Source organism: Leptopilina boulardi, unplaced genomic scaffold (assembly GCF_019393585.1).
Source record: "Leptopilina boulardi isolate dan_hultmark-lab unplaced genomic scaffold, ZJU_Lbou_2.1 LbouV2_121, whole genome shotgun sequence".
Lineage (NCBI taxonomy): Eukaryota > Metazoa > Arthropoda > Insecta > Hymenoptera > Figitidae > Leptopilina > Leptopilina boulardi.
This window is the reverse complement of record NW_026137665.1, coordinates 2,512,660-2,524,456: the sequence shown is the minus strand read 5'-3', so window position 1 is coordinate 2,524,456 and position 11,797 is coordinate 2,512,660. Positions and strand designations below refer to the sequence as shown.

The 11,797-nt window shown below is 21.9% G+C and overlaps 1 protein-coding gene across 1 annotated transcript in view; it reads right to left on the bottom strand.

Moving 5' to 3' along the window:
- The window catches only part of LOC127286459 (UBA-like domain-containing protein 2), a 37,499-nt gene that overhangs the window by 2,058 nt on the left and 23,644 nt on the right, over positions 1–11,797 (bottom strand). The window contains exon 3 of the mRNA XM_051312892.1: positions 4,387–4,480. Within this exon, the coding sequence (XP_051168849.1) occupies positions 4,387–4,480 (94 nt within the window). The remainder of the gene's footprint in view (positions 1–4,386; positions 4,481–11,797) is intronic.

The following is an 11,797-nucleotide window of genomic DNA, read 5'->3' as shown; positions in this document are numbered from 1 at the left end:
AAACTAATTAATAGAAAAAATCTGGACTCATTTTTGTTGCAACTCATTTTGAGATCGGTATCAAATTGAGTAAATGACAAACTTCAAGTTACTCAATTTCAGATTTCTAGGTTGGTATCATTTTTGTAAACAAATATAAATAATTTTTTCTAATATTTGAATAATATTAAATAGATTTTTAACTACAGTGCGAATATTTAATATTTTTCAAGTAAAAAATATTAATCATTGTTTATTTAAATAATAATTAATTTTAGCAGTTTTCAAATTTCGCGCCATTGTTTAGGTTGGCAGTATCGCGTTTTTGCTTTCAAAACACAGTCATGTTTTCACGTTCATAACCTAAAAATATGTTTCTCTTCAAATTTTACTACACGATTAAAACCAATTAACTTTTAAATTAAACAATATAATAATTTTAGTTTGTTATTTTTATTAGAAATTTATTATATTTTTTGGGTTTTTATATAATTACTTGCGTTATTTGATGATATTTTTAAACTTTTATCTTTTACTCGAAATGAAACTGCCCCATCTTATTTCGAGACTTTAGCATTATAATTCGAAATAAGACAACCAGTTTCATTTTTTATTCGTATCGAATTGAGTATAAATTTCGTACTCAATTTGAGACCAGGTTTTTTCTGTGTTTTTTAAAACTACGGAATTTAAATAAAATATCAAAATAATCTCGAGTTCAGCGAAGAAGCAGACAAAAAATCGAAATAAAAATTAGTGCAACTCGATATTTACGAATTTTCACAATTTCTAATCTAAAAGTTTTGTTTAAATTAAAGTGATTATTAAAATGAGTGATTCTAATAAAGAGGAAAACATTCAGGGAATGAAAATCAGCCCAAAATAAAGAAAAAAAAGCAAGCGATATTGCTCTGTTTTTGATTGTTCAAACAAAGCTTCTGTGAACATAGAATTTAGATTTTCTGCTTCAATTCTATCAAATTAAAAAATTATTCTCATATAAATATTCAGACAATTGACATTTTAAAAACAATAATTTTAAATATGCCATGCATAAACACAATGAATATTAAAATAATTCATTAGTTTTCAACACGAATTGCAATGGTAACGAAAAATAAGTAAACATAACCTATAAATTAGAATATTAATTATTTTTATATTGTCAAAAAGAAAATAAAATGAAAAAAAAAAATTAACAATATTGCCATCGTTTAATTTCACCTATTATTTTATCTGGGTTTTTTCGAATTCCCGAAGATTTCAAACTAAAAGTGTTTGTCGTTATATTTACATTATTTTAATAATCAAAGAATTAAAATTTGGATAATTATTAAACTTGAATCAAATTAAAAGTTGAACGGATTAAAATTCGGATAATTTAAAAATTAAATCAATTAAACTTTGAACAAATTTAAATTCGGATATGAAACTTGAAACCATTTAAAATTTCAACAAATTGAAATTCGAATAATTTGAAACATAAATCAATAAAAATTTAGATAATTTGAAACTTTAATTAATAAAAATTTTGATAAATTGAATTTCGCAAAATTTTAAACATGAATTAATTAAAATTTGGATAATTTAAGTTGCGATCGATTGAAATTGCATTTAATTAAAATCTTAAATAATAAATTTATTTTAAATTATTAAAGTAGAAGAAATTTCCAAAACAATTCTTGAAGTTCAATTTTTATAATTATTTGAAGTCTGATTTAAGCAATTTATTCGAATTAAAATTTTTGTTATAGTTTTTAGTTTTGGTGGACAAAATAATTTCACGCAAAAACTTAATTATGTTTTACAGATTTTTTATTAAAATTTTTTTTTAAATAATAATTTTGAAAGAGTTAAAGTTGAAATTTTTAAAAATAAATGAATTTTAGTTGATTTTAAATTGAAAATTTTGAAAATAATGTAATTTCAATCGCAATTTTGGAAAACAATTGAACTTTAGTTGATTTTAAATTGAAACTTTTGAAAATAATGGAATTTCAAATGAAATTTTGAAAAATAATTGAATTTTAGTTGATTCTGAATTGAAATTTTGGGAAATAAATGAATTTTAGTTGATTTTAAATTGAAAATTTTGAAAATAATTGAATATCTATTGATTTTTTTTTGAAAATAACTGAGGAATTTATTAGAAATTACACACAAAAATTGAACTTTAAAATTTTTTTCATTTGCAAAATTCTTTCAGATAGTTGAATTTTCGAAGAATATTATATAAATCATAAAAAAAATTTGATTTCACGAGAGTTATAATTGAAATTATTAAATTTCAAAAAATTTTAGATGTAAATTTTTAGAAATAATTTAATTTTAGAAGCTTTTAAATTGAAATTTTTCAAAATAATTAAATTATAATTGATATTAAATTGAAATTTTGAAAAATAATTGAAGTTAAGTTGATTTTGAATTGAAATATTTAAAAATAAATGAATTTTAGTTGATTTTAAATTGAAAATTTTGAAAATAATGTAATTTCAATCGAAATTTTGGAAAACAATTGAATTTTAGTTGATTTTGAATTGAAATGTTGGAAAATAATTGAATTTTAATTAATTCAGCATTGAAAATTTTGAAAATAATTGAATTTCTATTGATTTTTTTTTTGAAAATAACTGAGGAATTTATTAGAAATTACACACAAAAATTGAACTTTAAAATTTTTTTCATTTGCAAAATTCTTTCAGATAATTGAATTTTCGAAGAATATTATAAAAAATTATTAAAAATAATTAAAATTTTTGCAAATAATTTAATTTCATGTGATTTTGAATTAAATATTTTTGGTAATTTTATTTGCTAATTGTTTTTTAAATTATAAACAATTATTAAATTTCATAAAAATTTTAATTCAAAAATAGTTTAAGATAATTGAATTTGTGAAAAATTTCATTAAAATAATTAAAAATAATTAATTTAGTGAAGAATTTTAGTTAAAAATTTATTAAATAATTGAAATAAAGAAGTTCTGAAGAAGATTTGCATTGTATCCTTAAAAAAAACGTATTTTGTTTAAAAATTTTGTAAAAAAAATTTTTAATTAAGTCGAAAAAGTCGCATTTTATTAAAATAAGTCGAAAAAAGTCGGTAAAAGTCGTGTAATCCGAGGCCTGCATTATTAGTAATTTTTACTGTTTTCTTTATTGTGCAATAATTACTAGTCCTTGTATAATTTATTTCCACCGTAAAATATGTATATAATTTTATTTAACAAAAAAAAAAAAAAAAACAGATTCCAGTGTCATTTTTTATTTTATTTAATTCACACCCAGGCAATCCAAATATTTATCCATATTATTTTTTTTTAGTCTTAAAAAATCAAAATAAAATTTAATAATTTTGTCATATGTTTGCATATTTATAGAAAAAAAAATATATTAACAATTTTTTCCTCTACATTATTCATATTTCATTCTCAGATCGAATTGAGGTGACAAAAAAAGATTCTTTAAAAAAAATTTTTGAACTTTCAACCGATGTTGTTTTTCTCTTTTAGAATAGCTTCTTGTAAGGAATCAATACTTGCTCACAGAATAGTGTAAGAGGGAGAGAGAGAGAGAGAGAAAGAGTGGTACATAAAAGATTTTTAATATTTTTTTAAAAACTATATTCCACTAAAATATTCTTAAACGTGACGTAAATCGTTTTAAAAATTAATAATGCAAAAATGAACTGACGTTAAAAAAAAAAAGAAAAATATGGAGCAAAATACAAATATGGAGATAAATATATAATTTCAATTTTACTTCCATATTGGTCGAGAGGTAAATTATGTTACAAAGTATATACTTAAGATTCGTCCCATGTTTATAAATTGTTCAACTATGAAAAATTATTATTGATTTATAGAAGCAGTAAAATATACTCATTTAAAAATTATTATGTAAGAGTGTGTGGCGTGACTAGAGTTAATAAAGAATCTCTTAAACTCAATATGAGACTTGAACAGGTGTAAATAAAAATAAACTTTAATGTTTTGAAATAAATGCGGTTTCGTGTGTGTGTAAAGAAAATTTTAATATGAAACTCTGCTAATAATTTATATTTATTATAAAGGTAAAATTTCAAAAATATATATTTAAATACAATGTATATATTAATATCTGTAATAGAGAGTTACAAAATTTATAAAAGATTATCATTTTTATTTTATTTATTTTTTATTATCATTTTATTGCATCATTTACAAAAAATTGAATTTAAAATTACAATTTTTATCAAATATTTACTTTATCTATTCACGATGATAGATCTTTATAGTTAAACGAATATATTTTTTTTTCTTATATCTAGGCCAATCAAATATTCTCAGGTTGAGTCAACGAATCTGATGACTAAGATCAATATATGTGAATATGTGTAAATAAAGTAAAAAAAAAAAGATTTGCTTACCCGAGGGCGTTTTTTCTCCCGCGGACATTTTGGAGAACGCTAATAATGCGTCAGGAAAATTTGGAGGCGTTGCTGGAGTATTACAGGGCGTAATCTGAAATAGAAGAAAAATATTTTATTTATTAAAAAAGTAAAATATAAAATTATATCAAGAAATTGAAATAATTTCTCTAAATTATATATAAAAATACAGTGACGTTCCATGGGGAAAGGGACAAAGGCAAAAAAAAATTTAGTTTATGTTTAGTGATAGTTTTAGTTTGATTAAACGTTCATTTTTAATTATGTAAAATAAAAATCAGTTTTTATTGAATATTTTGAATCTAATGAAGACATAATCACAAACATAACCTAAAAAAACATTTTAATATATGTATATATGTATTTTCTCTTAACGAGGTTCAAGCCATTAACATAACCTCAAACTAAAAAGTAGTTTTTAACAGAACTAAAAATATATTTAAAATTTATTACACCCAAATTTGACAGAACCAATTGTACAAATTTGGAAAAAAAATTATTTTGAGTTAAAATTTGTTCTAAAATAATAATTAATAAACAATTTCTATTTTTTCTTAAAAGTTAGTGAATAATTCCAATTTTTATCCAATTCTTACAAATAATATAAAAATTGGATAAAAATTAGAATTGTTCACTAACTTTTAAGAAAAAATACAAAATGTTTATTAATTATTATTTAATAACGAATTTTAACTCAAAATAATTTTTTTCCAAAATTGTACAATTGGATCTGCCGAATTTGAGTGTAATAAATTTTAAATATATATTTAGTTCTGTTAAAAACTACTTTTTAGTTTGAGGTTATGTTAATGGGTTGAACCTCCTTAAAGCCGATGATCGATCTCCCTTGTTCTAATTTTCGCCAGCAGATGGCTATGTATTTCAGTTTAACCGTTCCCTATGATAAAATAAAAAAAAAAATTTTAATTTTTTCACATTCAACTTTTTTTTTTTTAATTTTTTAATCTGAATTGAAAATCAATCGAAACGACTTTTTTTTGTGAGATTTTTACATAAATTCACAAAACTTTTGAAATTAAAAATTAATATTGAATTGTTTTTAAATACATGACGTACAAGTCTGTTTAAGATAGACTCAACATAGTGTATTCGTTTTACATAACAAATATATACTATCTGTTAAATAGACTTTAAATGACAAGTGTCGAGACATCATTGTGAATCATTTTTTTTTTTTTTTTTTTTTTTCATAACACACTGTTTCATAAATCATTAAGTTGAAAAGCAATTCCCGTTTGTTTAATTAAATATCAATAAAACAATGAAGCAAATCAGTTTATTATTTATTTATTATATATTTTATTGTATTATTATAAATTATTTATATTTATGATTATAATATAAATAATTATATAATAATAAAATGCTTGGTCTGTCCTTCTGCCCTGACTTGAAGTTGGCCTTTTCTGATTTCACGTGTTTTTTTGAATAGTAATCTTATAACGTGTCAAATTTTGACAATTCTTTTTCTCATTTTTGCCAAAGTTGTATAATTGTGTTTCCAAATTTCGGAATAAGTTTCTTTAAAATTCCAAATTCGAAAATTCAATTCACGAAGCTGAAGTACACAACGTTTACCAACGAAATTTTTTTTAAAGTTGTATATTGATTCAAAAATTGTATACAAATACAAAAAATTTATGATGAGAAAAAAGATGCGCCAGAAAATTTCGTACAAGATAGTAATTTAAAAAAAAATTAATTTTTAAAAATTAATTTTTAAGGTACCAGGGGCCAACGAATACCTATTAAATATTAATTATAAAAACACAGGCCTCGAATCAACTTAAAGACACAAAAAAAGTCGTTTTAGTCAATTTATATTCCAAAAAAAAGTCGATTTGTTTTTTATTTTAACAAAAATATTTTACAGATTTTTAAATAAAAATTTTTTTTTTTAATAATAATCCTTTTCGAAGGGTTAAAGTAGAAATTTTTAGAAATAATTAAATTTCAAAAGATATTGTTAATTTTCAAACAATTATTAAATTTTACAGAACTAAAAATAATTTATCAAACAATTTTTGGAAAACATTTTTTAAATTTAATTGAATTTTCAAAGATTTAAAATTGAGATTTTTGAAATTAATTGAAACTTTAAGTGTTTTGTAATTAAAATTTTAGATGATTTCACTAAAAATTTATTAGAAAATGCGGACAAAATAGAATAATTTGAAAATCATTTTTAATTGAAAAATAGTTTCAGATAGTTGAATTTTCAAGAATATTATTAAAATAGTTAAAAATACATTGAATTTCCTTAGAGTTATAATTGAAATAATTAAATTTCAAAAAAATAATTTTCGATGGAAAATTTTAGAAATAAATAAATTTTAGATGCTTTTAAATTCAAATTATTGAAAATTCAATTAATTTTACATTCAAATTTTTGAGAATAATGAAATTTTATTTGATTTTAAATTTGGAAAATAATTGAATTTCAGTTCATTTTGAATTGAAAATTTTGGGAAATAATTGAATTTTAATTGAAATTTTGGATAATAATTTAATTTAAGTTCATTTTTGATTGAAAATTTGGATAATTCAGGGTGGCCGTTTTTTTCACCAAAAAAAATTCCCGGTCATTTCCCGGTCATTTCCCGGTCATGAATTATTTTTCCCGGTCATAAAGAAAAATTCCCCAAAAAATTATTCTATAAATTTATTGAATATTGACTCTTTATTAAACATAAAACATATAAATACGTAATATACATTAAAAAAAAAACGTTTTATCACGTTTATCACATTTTGTTTCTTACTTAATGTTTATAATAAACACATACTATATATTTTTTTAATAAAATAAACTTTTTCGTAGATATTTGTATCTCTTTTCAATTAAACTAGAAGTTAACTTTTAAAAACTACATTTTTAATATCACATTCAATATTTTAACATCTTAATACTTTGAGTTTTAAAATAAACATATATATATATATATTTTAAATTAAAAATACGTTCAGATACGTATTCAGTTAAAAATCAGGTTTGGTTATTTAATTGTTTAAGTTCTAAATCAATGTCTTCTGCACACTTGCGAGCATTTTCTAAGATCAAAGCTTTTTTTTCTTTCAACAATTTTTGAATTAAATAAAATACTTTTTAATAAAAAATTTCAAAATTCCCGGTCAAGGTAAAAATTCCCTGTCATTTCCCGGTTTTTCCAGGTCAAAACAAATTCCCTGTCATTTCCCGGTTTTCCCGGTTTCCCGGTCCACTGGCCACCCTGTAATTAATTTTGAATAGAAATTTTAGAAAATAATTGATTTTTATTTCATTTTAAATTGAAAACTTGGTAAATAATTAAATTTTAAATTGAAAATTTTTGATAATTATTGGATTTTTAATTGATTTTGAATTAAAATTTCGGGTAATAAATGAATTTTAGTTTATTTTGAATTGAAATTTTTAAAAAATGATTCAATTTTATTGTGATATTTTTTTTTTAAATTATAAACAATTGTTAAATTTCATAAAAATTTTAATTGAAAAATAATTTTGATATAATTGAATTTGTGATGTATTTCATTAAAATTATTAAAAATAATTAATTTAGTGAAGAATCATTTTAGTTCAAAATTTGTTAAATAATTGAATTGAAGAAGATCTGAAGAAGATCTACATTTTATACTAGAAAAATGTATTTTATTTACATTTTTTTTCAAATGTAAAAAAAAATGTCGCATTTTATTAAAATAAGTCGATAAAAGTCGTATTTTTGAAAAAAGTCGGAAAAAGTCATATAAACCGAAGGCCTGTAAACATATAATTTTCATTATTATCATTTAATATGTAATAATATTCTAATAAATTAAATTATTATTGATAATATTAATCTTTAATTTCTTTATAACAAACAATTAAATACTCAATTTGGCGCGTTTAATTTTGCTAATATAATTATAAAATAATAATAATAAAAATTACATATTATAAAAAATGAATAATAATTAATATTTTATAAAATTATGTATTTATTTATTTTAACCTTCCATAGAGATAGAAAAAAAGTACATATTGAAAAAGGATTTACTGTTAAATTTATATAGAACATAAATAGTAGTTGATATCAGATAAACATTTGTTGGTGAGGTATAAAAAATCTCTAATATATACTCGCAGTAACATTGTGGGTGGAATAGTTGATTTCTAATACCCTATGTTACATTATATACATATATACATTCAAGCTACAAAGTATACAGTCTGGTAAGTTGTTAAAGGTCGTTCAACCTCTTCCTTGCTCCTGACGTCAGAGTCAGGTGGACAGATACAGTGCACATTCTATTGTGTATATATATTTGTGTACATGAGTCTTGTGTTTTACATGTATATATATATAATATGTAAGTATTGAACGACACAGACTCGAGTGTCCCATTACGAAATTCTGGAATACATTACCGATCTTTGAGCCTTTTTTATTTGCGTTGAGTTTGAACTAAGCTATCATGTCACTAGGCCATCACAAATAAGAAGCCAATTCGAAAAAAATGACCTCTCTCTCTCTCTCTCTCTCTCTCTCTCTCTCTCTCTCTCTCGTAATTATGAAACATTCTAATTTAATGTATTCAAAGTATTAAATAAACAAGAGATTTTTCAAGGCAATGCTTATACTCGCTGAACAAGCTAAATTTTTCAAACATATATATATACATATATATACATATTCTCTTACTGTACATATACATATTTGAACATTATAATGCGATTATATTAGAGACAAAGTATATATATATATATTTATGTTCGTGCCACTTATAATAATTATTTATAAGAATTTTATATATATTTGAGAGATTTATTTTAAAAAAAGGTCTGTTTGTGATAATAAAGAACATAACCTCAAAGCAACAAAATTTCCCTCACAGCACCGAAACTTTCCTAAAGATTTCCTAGAAATGTTCGGAATATTTAATTGCAATTTTTAGTGAAAATTGTGTAAAAATTTAAATGTCCCACTTAAATAAATGTTTATCGCGAAAATTTCGTGAACATTTAAATGAAATTTTCGCCTAATTATAATTATAATAAATTATAATTAGGCGAAAATTTAATTCAAATAGGAAAGTTTCACACTAAACATTTATTTAATCGGGACATTTAAATCTTTACACAATTTTCACTAAACATTGCAATTAAATATTCCGAACATTTCAAATAAATCTCTAGCAAAGCTTCGGTGTTGTGGGGATAAGGTTAGAAAAACTGGTTATTGGACTTTTTTTATAATTTCAGAATAATGTGACGTACTAATTATCTGTAACGTTATATTTTAATAATAATAATAATAATAATAACAATAATAATAATAATTATTATTATTATATCTGTAACATATTTTCTTAAAAAATTGTTCTCTAATCGAATATAATAATAGCAAAAATGAAAACACAAATTTGGAAAAAAGTGACCATCATTTTTTCCATATTGTGAAAAAACTTTCAGCACGTTATAAACTTACAAGTCGGAAAATAAGAAGGCAACATAACCTAAAAGTTGTTTTTATTTTGTAAATTTTTCCCTTATTATTCCTGTTTCAGTTAAATAAGTGTACTTTTCTTATTGTAAAATACTATTATATGATATTAAAATACATAAATAAAACTCCACCACTCACTTGCTAGTAATTAAGTGACTTATAATTACTAGCAATGTGTTGGAGTTATATTTATGTATTTTAATATCATAAAATAGTATTTTACAATAAGAAAAGTATACATTTATTTAACTGAAACAGGAATAATAAGGGAAAAATTTACAAAATAAAAAAACAACTTTTAGGTTATGTTGCCTTTTGATTTTCCGGCTTTTAAATTTACAACGTGCTGAATGTTTTTTCACAGTGAGGGAATGATGGTAAATTTTTTCCAAATTCTGACGTTGTAAAAAAAAACTGGATTTTTTTTTACATTGAATATATATGTTACATAAACTTCACAAAATTCTGTTAAATGCAAAATTCCTGCAAGTTTGAATTGCTTAATTTGAATATAGAGTTGTGTTTGAATAATTTTGTTAAATATAACACAGTTTGTAACAGTTTTATTTTTAATATATAAAAAATATCTATCACTTTCAATATTAAAAATATTATTTGCTTGAATGAAAATTCTAATGCTTGAACTTAAGGGTTAGTTTACAATAGGCGCATGTAAATTTCCACTGTAAATCAAGTAGAACGTCCGAAATATACCGTATCCTTATATTTTTGACACATACCTCACCCTGATTTTTCGCTATTCTACTTCCCCGCTCTGTATCGAAAAAGCTACCATTCCTTGCAAAGTGTCACAATTCAGATCATCGGATGTTCAACTAATTATATTTTGTCAATAAAATTTTGACATGATTCTTAACCTAAAAAATTATTTTTCGTGTATTGTTCTGAGATTACTTTAAGTTGTAGTTTATTCTGTGTTTTAAATTTACTGTATTTTTATGTAAAAATGTACTCACAAAAATTTTTAACAAGTCTAATATAGCGAATTCCAAAATTCAGTACAAATTTAGAAATTTAGATTCGGATAAAAACTGATTAGCTCAGAAACAAATAAATGATTTAAATTATTAAAAAAAAATTTCCTACCTTTCTTTTTGAAGCTGTGTATATATTTATATATAACATCGAAAAGGTCAACGTGTTATTTCTCTATATATAAAATTGGTTAAACGTTACAAGGAGAATTATCAATGTAATTGATTTAATCTATAACAAAATAATTGTACAATGTATACATTATTTAAGTATACTTAACCCGATATTGAATTATTCATCTATAGTTCGAAATACTTCCGCAATCATCTAAACAATATCACTTTGTCAGGCGTTAACTTTGGTATTTAAACTGATAACTTGCGATATTGCATAATCGAGATAATTTTTTCAATTTGTTATTTTTGGTTTTTAAATTATTTTTGTGACGCACAAATATTCTTTAAAAACTCATTATTTCAAATTTTGTAAGGCTGCAAATTTTGAAAATTATCATAATTAAACCGAATATATTTGTCTTAGAGCTAAATAAATATTTATTTATTTCAATTAAATTTTATTTACTTCAAATAAATTTTATTTAGATCAATTAAAAAAAATGTTATTCACGCGAAATAAAATTTTATTTGGTTCATTTAAAAGAAAAAATGTTATTCGCATAATTTTATGTGGTTCGATAAAAAAAAAAAAAAAAATCTTTGGGTATATTATTTTTTAGTGTGCTTGAAATTATAATAAAAATTATTGTCAATATTGTTTTTTGTGACTAATTTACTTTTTTCGTAATAATTAATATGTTGTTAAATTTATATCAACTGTGTATAGCACATGTATGAAGTAATAATTCTAAACAAAAAAAAAAGTGCTTT